Raw genomic sequence first — 21,978 nt, forward strand, 5'->3', positions numbered from 1 at the left:
ATCTTCTTAAAGCCGTCAATTTACATCTTCCATATTCACCTCCCTCTTGTCCCCAAACAGGTGACTCCTCCACCTCCTTCATCTCAATCATTCATGGTCCTAGCACAGGTCTTAGCCCTCAAAGAGGCTTGCCACCACTGAAAGTGACTAGGTGAGGTGTGAAGGTGACACTCTGTAGACAGAGATGATATATGTTAAGATAGGCAAGTAAAAACCTTGTTCATGTGAACAGCAACCTAAAAGGGCTAAGCCATAAAGGCAGATCAAGGAAAAACGGAAGCAAGACTGAACCCCTCAACCATGAGAAAAAATGTGGCAAAGCAACTGATACTACAACAATGCTATCCCTACTCCTAAGGCTCAGAGGATATCTTGTGGAAACATTGTAACAGACAGAGTAGAATACCAGGATAGTTACATAGTGTCTAGACGTGACAAGGGAAGTTGTACCTGGGAAATCTCAATAATATGGTTCTCCTATACCAGACCTACATGGTAATACCAGTTGACATGATAGCCAACATGCATGGGGAAAAACTTTTCCGGATCCACCCCTATATGAAGAGCTACAGGCAATCAATGACTGCCGTAAGAAAGAGAATGAGCTTTCTCTAGGGGAAAGCTCCCTGATAGTTTGTACAATCCCCAGTGGTCAGTGCTAAATATATGTACATATGAGCAACATTTAATATACTCAATAAGCAGGGTGAGGAGGGGGAGCGGATATATGTTTGTGCGTGTGTGCGTGTGTGTGTGTGTAAAACACAGTGATAATTAAAGATGTGGTAATGGTGTTTAGAGGAAGGGGGAACACAGGAGTAGTTGGAAAGAGGAGGAAGAAGGGTTGTAATGCTATAAATATAATAATTAACACAGAGCTAGCCGATAAGAAACTAGTAACTGGCCAACAGAATTATATCATATACAGAGTCTCTGTGTGTTATTTGGGGCTGGCACGGCGGCGGGACAAGACCAGGCGGCGGGAGGAAAAACCTGTACTCCTTACAGAGAAAGGGGACTGTTTTGGTTTACAGTCCCAGAGGGGAGGCAGTGCATAGTGTGAGGGAAGGCACAGCAGCAGGATCATGAGTCTGGCCTGGAATCAGAAAGCAGAGGGAGCAGACTTCATCCACACACAGGAAGCAAAGAGAGGGGGAGGAAGAAGAAACGGAGGAGAAAAAGAGAGATGATTGTGGGGAAGTGGCCCACCCCCAGTGACATACTTCCTGGAGCAAGGTCCCATGGCCGCCTTCCCAAACTGCATCACCACCCGAGGACTCGTGTCCACCACATACACGAGTCTACAGGGGGCATCTTTAATCCAAACCATGGCATCACGTATAGGATGCTTCCTTTCGTATATGGAATCTAGAGGTGAGAAAAGCATGAAAGTAGACGGGCTATCAAAGAGTACAAAGGGGGAAAAGAAGAAAAAGAAGGGGTAAGGGTAGTGAATGTGATCCAAGTGTGTGTTTCTGCACAAACACGGAGATGTCACCATCAGACGTGTCACTTTGCATGACTGGCATGTGCTAGTGAAAATAAAATGTGGGAAGAGCAAGGGGGATGGAGGGATGGCACCGGAACTTCTGTGTTGGGCGACAAGCCAACAGTCATGTAGATTTGGATGGCAAAACCATGAGGCAGGAGCATGGAGAGAGATATCCGACATGTCTGCACCTGTCCCCAAGGCCCAATTGGGCGTGGTCAGTGCAACAGGTGCAGACAGGGTGGGTATCATACCATATGCATCTGGTGACATCTTGCAGAGTAAGCAAGATGATAGTGAGAAAAAATACCAAGCCGCATAGCTAAACATAGATGAGAATTATGGGTTAATTTAAGTTGTAAGAGTTTGTCAGTAATAAGCCTGAGCAATAGGCCAAACAGTTTATAATTAATATAAGCCTCTGTTTTTATTTGGGACTGAACAACTGCAGGATGGGGCAGGACAGAAACTTCTGTTAACAACATCAAAACTCAGTGGAGAGATGTGGACATGGCTTTGATCATGGTAGTCATCTCAGGAATAGATTTCACTCACTCACTCACTCACTCATTCATTTATTTTTTTCATCCATTCATGCATGCATTAGATATCTGTGCCTAACCAGGATGCTTAAGGAAGGGAACTGAGCCCATCTACACTTAGAGTCTCACTGGGATGTTGACAAGAAGAGCTCTGATGAAGTGGTAAAGGTGGTAAAGGCTCATGGCCAAGACTGAAAGAAGGACAAGGGCAGAAAATGAGTCAAGCTGGCCTCAAAGAGCATGCCGGTGTCTTGTCTGCAACAAAAGAAACAGAGAGACACTGGGGTACAGCTGTGACAGTGATGTGCAAGGCTGTGATATGCAGGCTTGGTCCACATGACGGTAGTTTTGACACACACACAGCAGCAGCAGAGTGTGGAGCAGGACTACACATCCATCTGTCACAGAGGGAGACTTCAACGGGGATTCTCACCTGAGTAAGCATAAGGGGCACCCTCTTATAAACCCATTCTTTTCATACTTTGGTTGCAAAAAGCATCAGAGAAATAAATGAACAAAATGTGCTGATGGGGATGGGACCTTTATTTCTTGATTCATGTAGAGAGACTCCAGCATGTTAGTACGTTGGTCCAGAGGGGGAGGCCAAGGCTGAGGTCACACACCAAAGATTAAAGTTTTGGGGGTATGGGAGTTGAAGGATGCCAATCTGAGCTTTGATAGGGGCAATCCTGGGGTCTATACCATCCACATGGATAGGCAGTATGGGTGGGTACTTCAGCATGGGGTCTGCATTTAAGGTTCAATATTAAATGCTGTCTTAAATTAATAAGAAACAAGAAGAGTCGCAAGTGACTTACTGATGCATACTCTTGTTCCTCTGTTTCCATGCGTAAGGTTCCCAGTCCACACATTCCTTTTAAATTGGGCCAAGAAGATGGCTTTAGCTTCAGTTCCCTGATGCTCTGAGGAATTTGTCCAATCCAACAAGCCAATCACATCTTCCCAAGGCAACCACATAGCCTCACTTCCTACAAGTACAAAGACTGCTTTTCTTGGCCTCTGGATGTTAGACTGATCCTGTATAAAGCCTTATGTGACACTGTGTGGTATGCCTGAAGTGTCCTCACCAAGGATGAGAGGTCATAAGGATAAACTATTGTTGCACATTTCACCTGGCTTGTGATGTGTCCAGTGTCCAACCATCTCTGCAGCAAATACCTCCTTCTCCGTGGGTTCAAAGGCAGATGATGATAGAGCAAGTATGGGTGCTTATAAATGAAAAGCTAAGGGGTCACCTGAGCATGCTGGGACAGTGACATGGTCTTTTGGTTCTTTTTTTATGTCTTAGTCAATGGAAGGAGGTCGCTGACTGAGAATCTGGAGTGGGAAAGGTACTGTGAGATCTGGGAAGGAAAGAGAATGTCTGGAGGGGTCAAGGTGGGGTCTGGGAAGATGGGAAGAGGAATTAGGAGGGGGAGGGAGCTTAAGGTGGAAGGAGAGGGACAATGTGGGTAGGAGGAGGTCTGAGGACGTCAGTGGAAGCCTGGAGAGGCGTAAACAGAGTGGTAAAGTCAGTCGTAAAGTCAGTCATCTTCTCACAAAGTGGAAGTGAGGGCATAGTGAAGACCATCTCAACCCTGTGATCCTCCTCAGTGGTCTAGGGGAGCTGGGAGGCAGGCAACGTTTATCCAGTGGATGCCGGCTGCCCTGAAGAGAGGCAGACAGGCTCACATGGTTATTTAGCGGATCTTAGACTTCTGAAACACAGGAATTCAGGGAAAGTGTAATAGGCCAGAGGGAAGTCAAGCTAGTGAGGATGGAAGTCAAAATGCCTACCTGACAGGGTAGTATTTTCTACTAAAATTGGGAGGTTTTGTTTAACTGGGAGGTGTAATGCAAATGCCACATAAATGGGTATAATAGCATGAGGGGAGATGAGTTAGTTGGGATATGGAATCGACGTGGGCTCAGTGGAATGGCGAAGGTAGAATGAGATTGGCGGGACCCTAGTGACCGAAGAGCCTACCTAGGTGGTTGAGGTGGCTGTTAGAGATTCTGTGATCAAAACTAATCCTGAGAGCTGGAAATGTCCCTCGTGACAAGGTGACAAGGCCTTGGTTCCAGCTCAGCATACCATAAAACAGGGTGTAGGGTGGGTGCCTGGGAGGTAGAGGGAAGGGGATCAGAAATTCAAGGTCACACTTGGCTACATAACACATTTGAGGCCAGCCAAGGATCCATGAAATGCTGTCTCAAAAACAAACAAACAAATGACTCCCCAGTCAAGCCCACATTGTGATACTTTCTTCCAGCATTCCCCTTTAAGGAAACACAAAAGCAATGTTTGAATATTTGCACCCACTGGCCCAGCTTCTGCCATAGTATATCTCCAACTCTCTGGGCGAACACTGCCACTTGATAGGGTATTTGTGCTTCATCTCCAGTGTCAATGGCAGGAGCTCATTGTTTGATGAGTGCCAAGTTTAAGCTCAACTCAGGTTCTGAGATTAAACCACCCAAGTTCAAAGTCTGCCTCCACCAGCAACAGCCTCTGTGGCTTTAGGATAGGTCCTTCACCCTAGTGCCTTGGTTTACTCTGAGTGTCAAATGGGGACAACACTAACAAGCACTTGAGGACTTGTTTTTACAATCAAATTATAAGTAAAAAGTTAGCCTAGTACAGTTCCCAGAACATAGTAAAGGTCAGCAAATATGATAAACAGGTTCACCCAAGAAAGGGACTCTATCAATACCACTATGGCATTCAGTTCTTGATCACTCATCCAGCAGAAAGGAAATCAAGTAGCCTTTAAACACTCTGCCATATGGATCTTCTAGGGACAAATACCCAAAGGTGCACGGGATGGTTGAGAAGACCACAGTGAGGGGTGGGGATACAGAATGCAACTCCATAGCAACACTATGCTAAGCAGATCCACAATTGGAGTGTCACACAGAGAAGATACACAGATAGATCAAATGTCACACTCCATCACCTTGAAATCACCAGCTAAGACCCGGTACCACCCAGGAGGAGTTGGTACCAACAGCACCTGTGGATGAGTATATGTGCACTGTACACACACACACACACACACACACACACACACACACACGACGGTGCACATGCACGCAGGCGCACACTATTCTTATTAGAAGAGCTTCCGTTTGAGTTGAATACATGAGAATCCCTAGGCAATGCTTTCTAAACTTATCAAGGCGTGTGTCCCAGATCCTTCACTAAGACACATAGACAATGGCACTGCGGAAGGACTCAGACATGTCTTAACAAAACCGATCTGTGTCTCCTTCTGATGAGCCATCACTAAAAATACATTCCCATCTAATTTTGGTCTCCAATTCAAAATTTACTAAATGTTTTGATTCTAACGCTTTTGGCATTGAGAAAATTGATGTCTTGTTCAGAACATCTGAAATGCAAAGTGCTTTGAGAGAGACTTTGAGCTTAGAGTTGGAAAGGTCCTGGCAGGTAGCATGCCTGTGATATAAATTTCAGTCTCTCCGATCTCACTCTTCAGCGAGACCCAGAACCATGCGGGATTTCACCAAAGCTTGGATACAAGTCCATTAGCCCACCCTTTAGTTGCATAACTTAAACAAGGTGATGACAAGGAAAAATAATTTTCCATATGTTTATAATGATTTCAAAGTCAGTATCTCACTTGCTCAACATGACTCTTAATTGCTGAGCTTGAAAGCAAATTTCCCATGGCCATCTGCAGCGTAAAAAAAAAAAAAAAAAAAAAAAAAAAACTGCAAAGGAATCAAAGTGGCAAATTTACTGTGAAGAAAGTAAAAGCCATTCTACTATACCCTATCACCTGGGCTCTAAATGCCTCTGTGGAGCTGCAGATGACCGGCCTGGGACTGGAATCTAATGACACATATCAGACTTTACCCTCGGTGAAACTGATATAGAAGTAGAAGACACAGGGAAGATGCCAGGACCCTCACTCGGCTGTAGTCAGCCCCTATTTAATCCCACCTGCTTTACTGTTTGATGGCAGCACCTTCCTCCCAGCTCTGGGCACTGTAGGAAACATTCTGGATAACCCCTTAAAGTAGCACCTCAGTTCCTTTGATGAACAGCAAACCTCAGCTACGGGCAAGTGTCACTATTATAGGGAACAGGCATGGCTGATGTCATGTGGTCACAGAAGCACTGACACCTGGGGCTCCTTGCGCTATCATACTTTTGTGTGAGAGGAAGAGAAGAATTACAAGACAACTCTCTTCAAAAGAAGGTGAGAGACTTTAATATCTCTGAATGAGACACATATGTGGTGCTCACATAAACATTTTCCTCTCTCTCCGTGTGTGAGTGTGTATGTGTGTGTGTGTGTGTGTGTGTGTGTGTGTGTGTGTGACTATGCATGGGTATGTATGCATGGATGTGTATGCATGGGTGTGTATAGAGGCCAGAAGTTAGTGAGGTTAATGTCAGTGACTTCCCCTATGACCCTCCACCTTATTTCTTGAGGCAGGGTCTCTCACTGAACCTAGAACTCACAATTCTACCAGCTGTCTGGCCAGTGAGTTCCATCTGTCTCTGAGTTCTCAGAGCTGGGGTTACAGATGCACCCTGCCACATCTGGCTTTAAAAAAAAAAAATTATGCCTGCTACAGCTCTGAACTTGGGTCCTCAAGCATTACATAAGAAGGCAACCGATTGCTGACTGAGCCACCTCTTCAGCCTACACTGGTATTTTCTACCTGCACTTTCTTCGGCTCATTGATTCTGATAGCCCAGTGGCTCTCACAATAATGTAAGCAGCCAAAGGACAGGCAATGCCCAGAGCTGCCTAGTCTGAAAAAGAAGATAGCATAAATGCCAGCCAGACCAAAGCGCATGTACGCTTGGATATTAAAGGTTAAAAAAACTCTTGGTATATTCCAAATGCATTCGCGGCAACCAGATAGATTCCCTCCCTACACTAACATCAAGCGGGGGGGGGAGTGGGGGAGTGGTAGCATATGAAGAAAAACATGAAAATCCTCAAACTACACAAGGAGCTGAAACCTCTGCCCTCTGGTTTCCTCGCCCTCTCTCCTAAGCATTTGCCATTTTCTTATGTATTTTACCTTCACAAACTTTAGTAGCCTCTCACTCAGCTGATATACTCAACACCCAACACATGAGCTTAGCAAGGGAACCAGCACCTTAAGCTGTATCGTTACAAAAGCAGAGCCAAATGATGGGGTTCATCAGAGAACACCCATCTCGGGGCCGGCGGACACAGGCAAACAGCAGCACCAGAGGCCAGGGAGGTCACCCAGAAAGATGACCTAAAGCACTTTCTAGTCCACACAGCTTCCACTGGGTATGGTTGCTCTCATTCCCAGCACATTCCACATTGAATGTTTCCAAGTAATTAATGATTTCCATCTAGGGGTGACTTGTGTCTAAGGGCTTCTCCACTCTGGCCTCTGCCTGAGTAACAGATGACATTAATATCCCGTCCTAATTGCTAGGTAACAAGACTCAGAGCACATGGGAGACAAATATCGGAGTCCACAGCGAGAGCAGGCCTCCATCAAGCAGGCAGTCCTGGGCACTCTAGACACAAGGCAGCCAGATGAAGGAAAATGCATTCTGAGTGGTTAGCACACAGGGTTAATCACATTGTAATTTAATCATCTGATCAAACACAAATTAGCATAATCACTTGAGGAAAAAAATAATGTCTGGCAGAACCCAGTCTACCTCCAGGATCCCTGTCCTTAATGATGTAAAAGGAAACATGGATTTGGCTTTCTTTTTTTTTTTTTTTAATTATGAAAAAATGGCAAGCAGTGGATAATGGATACAAGCTCTCATGAGCTATGATTTCAGTTGCTGAGAAATTATAACTGAGATTTGATTGAGAATATCACCCTTTCTCCTTCAAAGGTCATTCTAGAACTCACAGTCATAATATATAACTGGGGTCTAAAGATGAACCAGGCATAGAGAACATACCTCAGGTTGTGATGGTAGGAGGCCCAGGAGCTCAAAGTCATCCTCAACTATGCTGTGAATTCCCACCTGGGATAGATGAGATGCTGCTTCACATTAAATAATTGTGTTATGTGTAGCAGGGCTCAAAGTTAATGTGCAGGGCCTCAGTGATAATAATAATCTGGGCAAGATCATTCTTTGCTCTGAAGGCCATCCTGAATATCATGGGATGCGGCTCAGCATCCTTGGTTTCTACCCTTCCAGTCAAGTACCAACCTCCAGTTTCCATCCAGACCTGTGACAATCAAGCATTGTCCAATAACCCTGTGTCTGCAAAACTGCCATCAGAGGAAACTAAAAATGAGGACGTCAAGAGCATATTTCCCTTAAAATAACCAGTTCTGTGAGAATGAGCGTCGTGGGGTTTTTTTTGTTACCACCTGTCCCAAACCAAAGAACCCAGAATGAGCATTAACCGGCTTTATGAATTCCACGTTATATCTCTCTCGGCTCTTTCCGAAGTGCGGTAATAACCGGTGATGTCCATGCCCTGTATTGAGGAAAAAAATAAATCATTCAATGCCAGTTCCCCTTGCCTGCATGCAGACGGGGGCATCTGAGTGGAGTGCACAGGCTGAAGGGTCGTGACACGTTGCTCTCAGACTGAAGCAGAACCCCGGCAAGTGAGAAAAGACAGCCATGTCTCCAACTTCCCTGTAGGAGAGGAGAGCAGATCACCCTGCATTTAGACAAGTACGGAGCCTCCAGGCTCTCAAGGAAACAATGCCATTTTCTTACACTTGACCCTTGTACAAGGAAGTGCTGATGATTTTCTCCCAACACCCAAGGAGGGAGAGAGGAAGTTAAAAAAAAAAAAAAGAAGAAGAAGAAAAGAAAAGAAAAGAATATGGGTTACAAATGGAGGCAGCCCCTCTGTAGCTTTCAAAAGGCCTTCTACTCTAACAGATGTGTCACAGGGTCACACACCCCCAGTGCCCTGGAGTCCTAGGGACATTCATGTATACTGAAAGGTGTTGGAAGCCCCAGCGAAAACCATTCTCAGTAAACTACACAAGAGGCATTTTCCATGGGTTGAGGAGATTTGTGTCTCATTTTTATATTCTATCTAAAAAAGTGCTTCCCTATTTACAGTCACTCCTGGGTTCCTCGCGGGCTATGAAGGCTGGTGATGGAAACACTTATGCCCTTTCTGTGAAGGAGAGATGAGAAAGGCTGACCCACTCCACTAGGAACTTCCAAAGAGAACAATGTATGCAAGCTTCAAAGTTCCCAATCAGAGAGGACCCAGTTCTATTTTAAACTTGCATCATCTCCCACGAATTCCCTCAGAGCTCTAGACTCCTGAACATAATCTTCTTTCTTAAAAAAAAAAAAAATTAAAGACACAGAGGTTCAGGAGCCTATTGCTGCAAAGAAGCAGGCTTTGGCCCAACTATCAGTGATGAGTAAGCAAAAATGACAAGCCTTCTTTGGCCTGCAAAGCTTTTTTTTCTTCTTCTTCTTTTTTTGTTCATTCTCTGAGGCTTCAGCTAACAACAGCTGCCCTGAAGGGTCATCTCTGAAGTGACTCAGTGACTCACAATAAAATGGCCAATGATTAGAACATAAAACTCTTTTAAGGAAAGGAAAGGTTATTTTTAATGTTATCTAAAATAATACCTTAGAATCAAAAAAAAAGGCATTTTTAAGGGTTCTTAGATTAGGCCTTTCACCAGCACATATTCTAATCTATTCTAGAAAAAAAAATCAAGAACACAGTATTTGGAAAAGATAATTCCACCACTAATCAATGCCCTCAATATTTGCATGTGTGGAAAGGTATACAGTGAGTGACAGAAGAGTTATCTCTTTTCTGACAATATAGTGGATGGTATATGCATTGGACAGCAGACACAGTTAATGTGGTCACTCGTTTATAAGAAGATACCAAGAAAACTCCATAGCAGAAATGATCCCAAGTCCCTACTATCTGGATTTGATATTAGCTTGTGCACAGACACTGGAATGTAGGCATATGCAAGTTCCCAGGGAAGCCTAGAATCAGCATCTCTAACTATAAGTAGATCCATTCCCCTAGCTGCCTCATCCCAATCCATCTCATAGTCCGGTTTGTTCAACATTGCAACCTAAAGGATCTCCTACTGCCAATCTTTTGCCTAGAGAAATGTGGCTCTCTTTAGACCCCAAGGGGGCTTCTCTGCTAGACTTCCAGATGCTGATAAAAGGAGAAGGAATACAGCAGGGTCAAGTCCATCAGCAAAGCCTCTGATTGCAATTAAGCAAAGCATCAAATATACTGGATAAATAGTGGAATAGAACAAAGAGATTGATAAATCAATAACAAAGAACAGGTGGAGAGATGGCAGATAGATGAATAGGTAGATAGGTGATAGATAAATAGATGATAAATGATGATGATGATGATAGAGATGGTAAATAGTTACAGAGATGATAGATAACAGATATAAAGATGGATTGTAAAAGAATAGATAGATGACAAATAGGCATGTAGAAAGATGATTGATTGATAGATAATAGGTGGTAGATAAATGATAAAAACTGACAAAATAATAAATGACAGATGAATAGATGATAGGTATATAGAAGACAGATAACAGATAGACAATAGGCAAATATATAATAGATAGATGATTAATAGGCAAAAGCTAGATGACAGACAACGATATAAAGATGAATGATAGATAGCTTGACAGATATATAATAGGTAATGGATAGATTAAAAATAGATAATAGAGACCAGGAAGTCCCTCCCTTAGTAGATATTTTTGCAAAGGTGTGCAGTGGGGCAACATAGATCAAAACATCCAAAGGCATAAATTCCCTAGATGACAGAATCATACTTTCTAGGGAAGGAACTTGACCACTATATATGAAACTATATCATCTGTAACTTGAGATGCCCCAGAGGGAGAGATGAAGAAAAATGACAAAGCACTAAGCAAAAGCAGAAATGCTGAGGGATCATTCCAATATACAGACCGCCTCGAGCTCCCAGCTCCTGGCAATGGCAACAGGGTTTGCAGCTATGGACCTAATGCATTAGCCTCTTCCGCCATCACCATGTTATTCCTCTTAACCTCTACTTCCGCTGTCTCTGAGAATCTTACACCACTGAAACCTATAGAACATTCTAGCCTAACCCATCACCCCTTGGGGAGGGAAGGACAGAGATGTTTGGCTGGCATAGAAGGGAAGGATGTGGGATTTCTTGTGGCTGTGATACCAATGAGGTCGCAGCTCTGCTGTGAGATCCCAGAGCAACTAACAAATGAACTAATCCCTGAGCAAAGCTAAGTACCTAAAACCAATACCAAGATCACCTCTGGCTCGATATTTTTCTCCCCAGATTATTCCATGAATTTCCAATCAAACATATTCTAAACAGTATGGAGCAGAGTTGGAAAATACTGGTTTTTATAAGTCCTAACATACATGCACTCATGTAATTTCCCATATTCCTCAAAGTCTGCTGTCCTGGCAAGGCACCAGACAGACTGTCAATTTAACTACCTTGTAGAGAGAGAGTTCCAGCCCTTTGAAAGCACTTTGTGTCTTCTCTACTTTTCTTTCACTAGGCAAAGACATAGATGAATGACTTCCCTTGCTGGAACTGGCGATGACACCCTGGCTTCACTTCCTATAAATAAATACCCTTACAACAGCAACCCTAAGAGAGAAAGGGTTAGGGCTGGAGAGATGACTCAGTAGTTAACAGCTCTGGCTGCTCTTATAGAGGACCAGCTTTAGTTCCTAGAACCCACAAGGCAGTTCACAACTATTGACAACTCCATTTGCAGGAAACCTGACCATCAATTTCTGGTTTGCATGGATACTGGATATGTATATAGCATTGTTACAAGAAGTTTTTCCACCCACCTGGTCCCAGAGCCTTGCCAGCCCTAAATAACACACAGAGGCCCTGTATTAGATATAAAGCTGTTGGCCTGTTACTAATAGTTTTTATTGGCTAGCTCTGCCTTAAATATTAACCCATTTCTATCAATCTAAGTATTTCCATGTGGTCTTATCTTACGGAAGAGAGGGTCCAGAGTTGTTCTCTCTCCATCCTACATTTTGAATCTTCTCCTACCTCTCCCCGAAACTTCCTTGTCTCCTCATCCCGCCTATCTTGCTTTCCTATTGGCCAACAGGGCTTAATTCATTAACCAATAAGAGAAACATATTTACAGAATGACATCTCCCATCATAGCATGATGCATACATTCGGGCAAATACTCATATGCATAAAACAAAAATAAATCTGTTTAGAGAGGAGGTGTTCATTCAGCTTACAAGTGTGTCATTGCAGAGAGTTCATGGCAGGGACACCAGGCAACTACCCACATCCACAGTCCAGAGTAACAAGGCCACATGTGCTTACTGCTTGGCTCTCAACTCTCAGTCCAAGACCCAAATATGGGAATGGTAGTGTTTGCACAGGACTCAGAGTCCCCACATTAACACAACCAGGACAATCTCCCATGGATATGCCCACGGGCCAACATGATCTACACAATCCCCAACAAGGCTTCTCTTCTGCATTGTTCTAGATTCTGTCAGGTTGACAATGGAAACTATCCAGTATCCCCAACTTAGGCATTTACTTTTCATTAGCCAAAGAAATAGACACATTAAGTGACCGCCACTTACAGGAGTGGACCCAGTAAGCAATAAGACCCAGTAAGAGATAAGATAAGGAGGAGGATGGTAGCTATAGCGTCTTCTGAGTGTTACACGGCAGCCCACTTTGCCACCGTTGCCAGTTGCTGGGTCTCTAGTTCCTTCCTGAATTCTCACAAGTCATATAATGTTGCATTGTTATTTGTTCCCCCAGCCTCTGCACATCACTTATTAAAAACTGCTCTGCAGCCAATATTAGGAAATACACAGTGTAATTAAGAAGCCTGGGACTTGGGGTTCTCAGCATCCTAGGGGAATCCCAGATCAACTCACACCACAGCAGGGTGGCTGTGGAGAGAAGAAACCAATGTGGAGTTTCCTCAGGAGAAATATGTTTACTTAACGTGCAGTCTCCACAATACTGCAAGAGAAATAGGATCTGTACAGAGATGGGCAGTGCCCCCCCCTCATCTCCACCTGCACCTGTGCACACATGCATGCATGCACGGGCATGTGTGTGTATGGATGGATACGGCTGTGTGGATGTGTGAATGTGTGAAGGCCAGAAGACAACCTTAGACATCATCCTTGAGAATGAATCTACCTCCTTTGAACATGGAGCTCACCAAATAAGGCAAATGCTCTGGCCAGCAAACTTCAGCAACCTTCCTATCTCTACCTCCCAGGCACTAGAATTACAAGCATGCATCTCTGCACCAAGCATTTTCATGGGTTTGGGGGTAAACTCGGGTCCTCACGCTTGCAAGGTGAGGGTTTTATTGGCAGCCACCTACCTAACCCCAAGTTTTTTTGTTTTTAAAACAAATACATTTTAATTTGGACATACCTAAGGGACTTGGAAGACACTCTGCTAAGTGAAATAAGCCAGGCACAGAAGAGAAAATGACCATGCTGTCATGATACATGGAATATAAAATAAAAGGAAGACGGTTGTATCTAAGAGATAAAACCTTTGTTCAGTAACATTCATGTCAATCACACAGCCGTTGGCTGTATCTCCTGCCCCCATCAGGTCTGACCAGTTAGAAGTATGTGTGTGCCAATCTAAATCTCCAGAATTTAATAACAGGTGAGCAGGGTGGACCCTGTGGCAATCATGAGATCCTCAATGTAAGCCCTTCTCTCTCTCTCTCTCTCTCTCTCTCTCTCTCTCTCTCTCTCTCTCTCTCTCACTCTCTCTCGCTCTCTCATTGCTATTCTCTGGAAGTGTATGCTGATTCCATCCCTCTGGCGTTCTGCTACGGAGTCCCTGGGGGGGGGGCATGCTTATTGCGGAATAAATATTAGTGGCAGTACCACAGAGAAGATGTCCTCCCTGAGCCTCTGAGCTCCTGTTCTGACTCACAAGAGTCTCTTCCCAAGCTGAGGAAGGACTTAACGCTGAGATTGCACGTCCAGAACATTCTGTAGAGTCGGGAACAATGTCTCACTATTTCCACCAGGGTGATTTGCGTTGTCTCTAGGATAAAGTGTGGTACAGTACCAGGAGCGTGGGGGGGGGGGGGAGCCCACGTCTAGAGTGGAGGCAACTCCTAGCAGTCTCACAGTTTCTCTTCCTTCCTTTCAGGTTCTTTGCCTCCTGCATTTCAAACTGGACTTCTATAAATAAGACTGCTTGCTCACTCTTAAGTCGTACTCACTGGCTCCTGAAGAAAAAAAAAATATATCCATACCTTAAATAGGGCTATAGGCAGGATTCATCAATCCCTGTCACTCCATCTTCCTGAATCTCCTCTTCCCTTTTATCTCGTCATATACCTATTAAGTTGCATCCACCCCTTCTCAATTATTAAGTGGTTTTAATATTTATATATTTGCATAATCTAAGAGAGTTAATCATCCATGTTGATCAACACAGAGTAAATGCTGAGCTCTAAAAATCAAAAGAAGTTGGCTGTAAGCTTTATAACATTAGATCCTTATTTATAACACTGGGATTTTAACAGTGATTAAAATACAATCTCTGATGAGATACCAACTTTATATTAAACTCTGCTGCAAAATAAGATATTGACAAGAGACCTGTAGCCATCTGAGACTTAAGGAAATAGTAGTGGTGTGATTTTTGTAGACATGATTGAGGCTTAAAAACCTTCAGGGCTTTATTATTATTATTATTATTATTATTATTATTATTATTATTATCAGGAACTGGTGGGTAGCTTCAGTGTCAGGTTGCTGTTTCTAGCTAGAATCCAGAATGGACAAACAAGTACCCAAATCTTGTCGCTTGAGAACAAGGGTTCCCATGCTTAGATGAAATCACTGGCTGGGACACCAGCCCCACTGCATTCCAAGAAGGGCACCTGGGGATATCGGAGCAGGCTGTGTCACCAAGAGGAAGCCCAACCACTTCCACATGTGAGTCACTTTTGTGAGACAGCAGGCAGCCCCAGAGTCATTTGTAGAGCACAAATGCTTCTCCCTCCACTGGCCAGCTGCCTGTCAGAAGGCAGAGGCAGGATGAGGGAAGCTGCCAGAGACTCACCCACCCTTCTCATACAGCTGAAGCAGAGGCTGAAGGCAAGAGAGCAAACTCTGGGTGAAGAACCTAGGATGTGGGCCAAGCTAGAATGGATCAAGAGGAAAGGTTAGGAGAGAGAAAGAGACAGAGAGAGAGAGAGAGAGAGAGGAAAGCTATGTCTCACTTTACTCTGTGCAAAGGACACACTTGGGCACAGTGAACATCTCAGCCTGTTGGTCGCTTCTGAAGTGAGCCCCAAATTGGCAATTTATAGGGCTTCCCTGAAGCCATCAGAGAGGAAGCCAAGGCTTTGGGAAGGATGATGGAGGCTGAACCCAGACCTTTGAGCATCTGGACAGAAGCATCTTCGTGTGTGACCTCTGAACCAGCATCAGAGATCTGTCCTTCCCATTAGCGTTCTTCCTGCAGCCCAGGTGGAGAGCTTGCAGTCTGCAGAAGGCACTGGGGTGCTCCCCTTCAGAATTCATAGCAGCAAGTATACACCACGGAGCTGCCAGGATCTTCCATTCTCTCGGGGCATTTAGCAAAGGAAACGCAACTTTGAATTAGCTTGTGTTTTCAAAACATTAAGGGTTGGGGTGGGGGTGGGGTTGGAGGTGAGGGTGGGGGGCAATCAGAGGTGAACTGAGGATTTCTGCACCCAGATCCTTGGAACATGAAGAGTTAAGGATTGGTACAGAGGAACGGATGCTGTCCAATTTGCTGCCATGGGGGTGGGGGGGGTGCAGCTCCAGGCCCCCCCCCGAGCTTTCAGCCACAGCTGCAGGAGATTGACGGGCTATGGACAAGCAGCATGCCAGCATCACCCCTATCACCAGCAGCAGAGGAGAAACCCCGCGGTCCTGGAATGACATTGGAAGGTCAGCCAATCGGGCAAGGAGCTGCCCACCCTCCAAGATGCACACGCCACCACCCCCCCCGGGCTCCCTCTCCTGTATGCAAGGGGGGACCTTGTGGACTCTGGACCGCCCACTGCCGATACCTCCCTTCCTTCTGTGAATCTTCTTAGATTAGAGATATTGCTCCAAGCTGTGTCCTTCTTTGCACGGATGAAAACAAAGCCTGCAGATCTTTCCTGAATTGCCAAACCCTGAACATGATCCCTGTGTGTAAACCTCCACCTCCTGAGCCACGGAGTCTGGGGAAATGAACTTGAGGGACACTGGAGAGGCGGCTTCTTAGGAAAGCCCTAGACAAGTGTATGGAGCATCCTCGGAGGCGGAGGTTTGCCTGCTCCATCGAGAGCTTGCTGCAAAGAGTCTGGCGTGGTTTGCCGCCCACTAGTGTCCTACGGCGGGGACACAATTGACATGCAGGGAGCAGCAGCTCTGTGTCTCCCAAGCTGACAGTGGCTGCCACCTAGGCCCAGCATGCACCTGGGTGCCATGACCAAGAAAATGCCCACTGTGTGCATAGGCAGCCCTAGGGCACCTACCTAGCTTAGGTGAACCTTTCCTAGCCAGGAGAATAGGGATGCTCATTCTAAAAACATACCCCATGTCCTACTATTACCATCCTAGCTATGCTTAACATTGATAATCGAGGTTTTATAAGTACAAGAAGTGGGGGGAAGCTGTTGCTTTATTTAAACACAGAAAAACAAAAAACATGCATTCCCATTTCCCACAGTGCTCATAGCCTCCCCCTTTACATCAAGTTTCTATGGTGCCAAGCTGACTCCTGTTCAGCCTTAGCCACCTTCCTTGTTTATTCCATACACATCGACAATAAAATATTTCCTTAGCCGTGTGGAGATTCAGGCCTCGGGGACTTAAATGGGCAGGGGTTTTTGTTTTTGTATTTTTAGTCAAAATTACATTCCCCAGCAGTATGATATATGGTGCAGGGTATGCCCTGTGATTTTCTGATTCTCCCAGGCAGCAGGGGACCCTTGGTGACACCCAAGTGGCAAGGATGACAGTCAAGGAGAGGAAGCAGATTGGCTGGCATTTATTAAAGGTCTGCCTGGCATTTTGTTTTCCTACAGAGGGCATCTTGTAGGGGCATGCAGCTTATGTGTGAAGGCCTAGCAATTTTAGATGAACTCTTGAATATGAGAAATAATCTCACTCCCATCTATAAATATGGGGGATAAATAAATTTGTAAATATTACCTTGGAAGCCTTCACGATACACCAGGACTTTCAAAGGCCTACTTCTGGGGTTGAATAAAATGCCAGGTATCAGGTCTATAATGCCCTGCCTCGTGATCTGCAGAGTCCCGAAGGTGCTTCACACCCGGCTTGTCCTTGAGCCACTCAGCACCGTCACTCCTCTCTCTCTCTCTCTCTCTCTCTCTCTCTCTCTCTCTCTCTCTCTCTCATAGCTAACTAGGCTTAGGGTGCCTGAGAGCACAATGCAGTGAAGCTCGAAACCTCATGGCCGAAAGAGAAGTCAATGTGAAGAGTGCATGTGTGTAAAACCAGATGCCAGGCTGCAGCAATAACGCCATCTCTATAAACCGAGCGCTACCCCCACCTCTGCTCTCACTGGGGTTAAAATCAAGAGACCATGCACAGAGAAACGATGCCTCCGCTGCGTGTTCTTCTGAGTGTACATGCAACAGCGTTATGTCTGTGCTGTGAGTATTCCCAGGCTGTCGGACAGCACACTGACCACCTCACAGGCTCCCTGCATCTTCTCAGGTGAGGTCGCTTACAAGCTCTTAACCTATGCAGGGACTGGTCTCTTTGCTTGCTGTCTTTGCAACAAATACTCTCTGCAGCCTGTCCAGCGACAATGCTTTAATTAAGAAATGAACGTGCACCCCCCCCTCCCCATTACAAGCTTTCTACTGTTTATATGAAGGCAGGATATCTGTTGAGCTGAGCGTAGCTAGTCCTGCTTCTTATACCCTCCTCCAAATATCCATTTGCATAATCTTTTACAAATGAAAAGGGGAAATGACTGTAATACTGTAATGGTCATTTTAGTGTTTGGGGCCTAGCAATATAGCAATATTCAGTTTGGAAATTTTTCAAAATGAAGACAGGCCAAAATATTGCAGTTGCTAATCAAAAAAAAAAAAAAAAAAAAAAAAAAAAAGACTGTCCTTCAGATAGCATTTAGTTTCATATTTTTAAAATATGGTCTTACCAAAGGCAGCATTCTAAACCAGGCTCTTATTCTGACACAAACATATTTTATAATATTTTGCATAGTGCATCTTGAACATCATCTCTGGAACCCCCCCCCCAAAATGTAAAAGCCCAAATCTCCAGAGTCAGACCTTTCTCTTACGCTTGTTCATATAAAGGAAGGGCCATTTTTTTTTACATAAGGCAGCTCCCTGGCCTTCAGCTGATGGGGTCAGAGCAACTTGCCTGTGCATTTTACTGCAACAATAACCAATTCTCACAACAGATGTTAAAAGTCTTGCAAATAATTCTTGCACGACTCTACCCAGGTGCACGTGAGCAATCTATGCATATACTTTCCATATGGTAGATTTCACTCAATTTGAACACTGCATAGAATTCTTTATATAGTATTTTTTTAGTTATGAAATGCTGACTTAAAAAATCACAGACATTTATAGCTTCTATGTATCAGAGACTATCATAAATTTCTTCTTTACCTATATATATATATATATATATATATATATATATATATATATATATCACTGAAAAATAGATACCAGCTGGCTGGCAACCGGAACGGCCTGGCTCACCATCCAGAATCACCTATTTCTCCCCAGAGTGGAAATCTCCCTTTATGCAATAGTCTAGGCCTTTGCAAGAAATGCAGATATGTCACACTGACAGGGGAGACAAGCCATTAAGGCTTGTTGGCTTTGGAACACATCTGCAAACATCTGGGCCCTTGCTATGCTTTCCCACTAAAGCAGCAAGCAGCAAGGACTGCTCTCCAGACTTGACTGCATATTCAGAAGCACATCTCTCCCCCAAGGTAAATTCCCTGGAGGAGGCAGGACAGGTATAGTGCCCTCTGGGAATGGAGGGTATCTTGTCAGAACTTGTTCTAATTTTTCTACCATGGGAGGAAATCTCAAGATGAAAGCCCCTGTCACTTTGCTTTTGGTTATAATAAAGACCAAAGTGCCATTTTTATGTGAATTGAGGGGTACCTTCTTCATTCAGCTCCATCTTTTCTTAGTCATCATTTTTTTTTTTCAAACCTGGGAAGCATCATGTCCTTCCTTTGGCTATGGGTTGGCTGCTCTCTAAGTACTACCAAGGTCTGCAAAAGAAAATGCAGCCAGTGCTTGCAGCTTCCCTAGGGTATCTTCCAGAGAAATCCTACAGCCTCTCCTTGGACTCTCCTCCTGTTTTCTTGTAAGGCCCAGAGATACTCATTCTCATTCTGTCATATTCATATACACCCCAATCCCATGGGTATAATGGTTTAATTTTAACTGTCAGCAGGTTAGACGTTTTATGCAGATGTTGTTCCAAAATTTGAAATGGGGATTGAAGCCAGGATGCTTCCAGGCGATACCAAATTATGGTGACAATTCCCTCTCTCTCTCCAACATGAGAGAAAGCCATTCATACATGTAAGTTCATATTTATGCTCTGTGTGACAGGCAGCCTAAGGTACACACACATATATACTTACTAATTGGGTCTGACTCTATCAAGAGTAATAGCTTTCTAAATACCAGGAAGAAAGCATCTCAATAAGCAATACTCAGCTGAACAGGAGAGGGGAAACCCATGTACAACATTCACCAATTTTCACTTTTTCTTACAAGTATACAGGTGATTTTTAAAAAATTGTCAACACTACAGATGATGTAATGCTTAGCAGTGCATATTTTTACATACACTACTGCGAGGAACATGTAGTGTCCAGGGGATGAGGGGGATGCGGGGAGATGCATCTTTCCCACTGCCTTCAAGGATGAACTGTAGCAGACTTAAAGCAGAAGCTGTAAGGCTCAAGAATGCAGAACCTGGAGGCTACTGTCTTAATTGATCCCCGCACCTGCCTGTGCTCCTAAGGCCATGTCCTTTTTCTGGTTGTGATATTCAAAGTGGCGATCGTCCCCTCTCTTCTTCATTCCCCCAAACCTGACTGACTCTGATGAGGTAGCTGTCTAGCTCTGGAGTTGGGCTCTGAACTGGCACTTGGCTAGCTAGCTAGGTAAGCTGCTTCCAGCGAGATTGCAGAGCAATGCCTCCCGGGCCTCGTCTCAGTACCGACTAACCTCTCCAAAGCAATGCAAATATATTTTTAAAAAATAAATAAATAAACGCATGCATGAACATTCCAACCCGGATAGGGAAGGAAAGAGGGGAAGACTTCACCCATGCATCTAGCCCCCGACACCGCACCCACCCCCGGGGCCCCTTCCCAGACAAGAATCAGCTCAGACCGCAAGGCTCACCATTCGCGAAGCTCTGGAACAAGGAGAGAGCCAGTATCCACATGCCCCTGCTGCTGCCCGGCCTCCCGCGAGCCAGCGAGCCAGCGAGCGAGCCACGCGCCGGCCTCGCCCCCCGCGCTGCGCTGCGCTCCGCCGCGCCCGGCCCGGCTCCGCTCGCCGCCCGCCACCTGCCCAGGGGCCGCCCAGCCGCCCGGCCGCGCTCCCCGCACGCTGCGCCCCCGCACACCTGCTCCCGGGCGCCGCGCCCTGCGCCACGGACACAGCCCAGGTGCGCCGTGCGCTCGGCTCGGCTCAACGGGCCCCGGGCAGCCAGGCGCGGGCGCACAGCCGCAGCCCCAGGCGCGAGCTCATGCCGGGCGCCCCCCGATGCGCAGCGCGGCCAGGCGGCGGCCTCCGGGGCGCCGGCCTCACCCTCCGCAGCCAGGCAGCAGGCGCGCGGCCAGGCTCATCCTGCTGCGGCGGCCTCGGGCGCCGGGTCCCCTGTGCTGCCCTTCCCTGCCTGAGCCCGGCGGGCCGCGCGCGGAGGCGAGCGGGGACCCCTCCCCTGCTCTGGCCGCTGGGGCGCTCTGCAGTCTTAAAGCAGCAGCAGAGGAGTGTGGCGGATCACGCAGTCGGCGGGACCCAGGGCTCAGAGGCTCAGAGACTCGTCCCCACACAGCCCATCTTGTGCAGCTCGTTCTTAGAGGTTGCTAATGAGATGCGGCCGGGGGCTGACCACTCCGGAAGGGTGCCAGCTAGGCAGAGGTGACCGCGAGGCCTTGGCAGTTTTGATGTGATGTGCAGCAGGATTCGGAGTCCGTATTGACTCTCTGAAAAGTCTAGTCCATCTGCCTAGAGGGAAATGCTGCCTCCCAACCCTCACAGCTCCTGGGAAGAGCTCTCTGACTTCACTGGCTGATTTTTAATTATCTTGAATACATACTAGGATACAAACAGGAGCGATTCTAATTTTGATCTCTGAGTGATGCATAAAAACTGATTAAAATAGCTGGTACTGTGTGTGAGCCCCAACATGCAACCCCTTTCTTGGCACTATGCAGACAGTAGACAGTGACCTAAAGGGCCTGAAAAATGATTCTGAAGTCTTGATATCATTCAATAAAAGCTCTTGAAAGAACACTTGTCCATATCCAGCATTTTACAAAATAATGACCTACAGGGTCAGAATGTGCCCCAATTTAAGGTCTAAGATTGAATACACACACAGGCAGGGCTGTGGACTGGGAATGCTTTGAGGGAAGGTGAGAAGGGACCTTTTCATCAAATGGAGACCGTTTCCCAGTCATCAGGCATCTTCCGCCTGGACTGCATGTGCCTTCCCAGATCAGGCACCCCTAAGATGGCTCATAGAATAACCCAGCAAAAGCAAATGTCAAGGCAGAAATAAAATGGTGCTTTACCAGGGCTGGGCACAAGATGGCCAGGCCCTGTGTGCTTGGAAGGGTCAGCTGAGCCCTGACGTGCACTGGCTGCCATTGCTCTGCAGCTGTAGGTGATCACGTGCTG

The 21,978-nt window shown here is 45.7% G+C and overlaps 1 protein-coding gene across 1 annotated transcript in view; it reads right to left on the minus strand.

The window, feature by feature from the left end:
• Dscam (DS cell adhesion molecule) overlaps positions 1-20,914 on the minus strand; it is a gene marked incomplete at its 5' end in the record, with an annotated part of 506,420 nt that extends 485,506 nt beyond the window's left edge. Inside the window, one exon of the mRNA XM_051191959.1 lies at positions 20,473-20,914. Within this exon, the coding sequence (XP_051047916.1) occupies positions 20,473-20,914 (442 nt within the window). The remainder of the gene's footprint in view (positions 1-20,472) is intronic.
• Positions 20,915-21,978: the final 1,064 nt, after the last annotated feature.

This window comes from Phodopus roborovskii, unplaced genomic scaffold, assembly GCF_943737965.1.
Source record: "Phodopus roborovskii unplaced genomic scaffold, PHOROB, whole genome shotgun sequence".
NCBI lineage: Eukaryota > Metazoa > Chordata > Mammalia > Rodentia > Cricetidae > Phodopus > Phodopus roborovskii.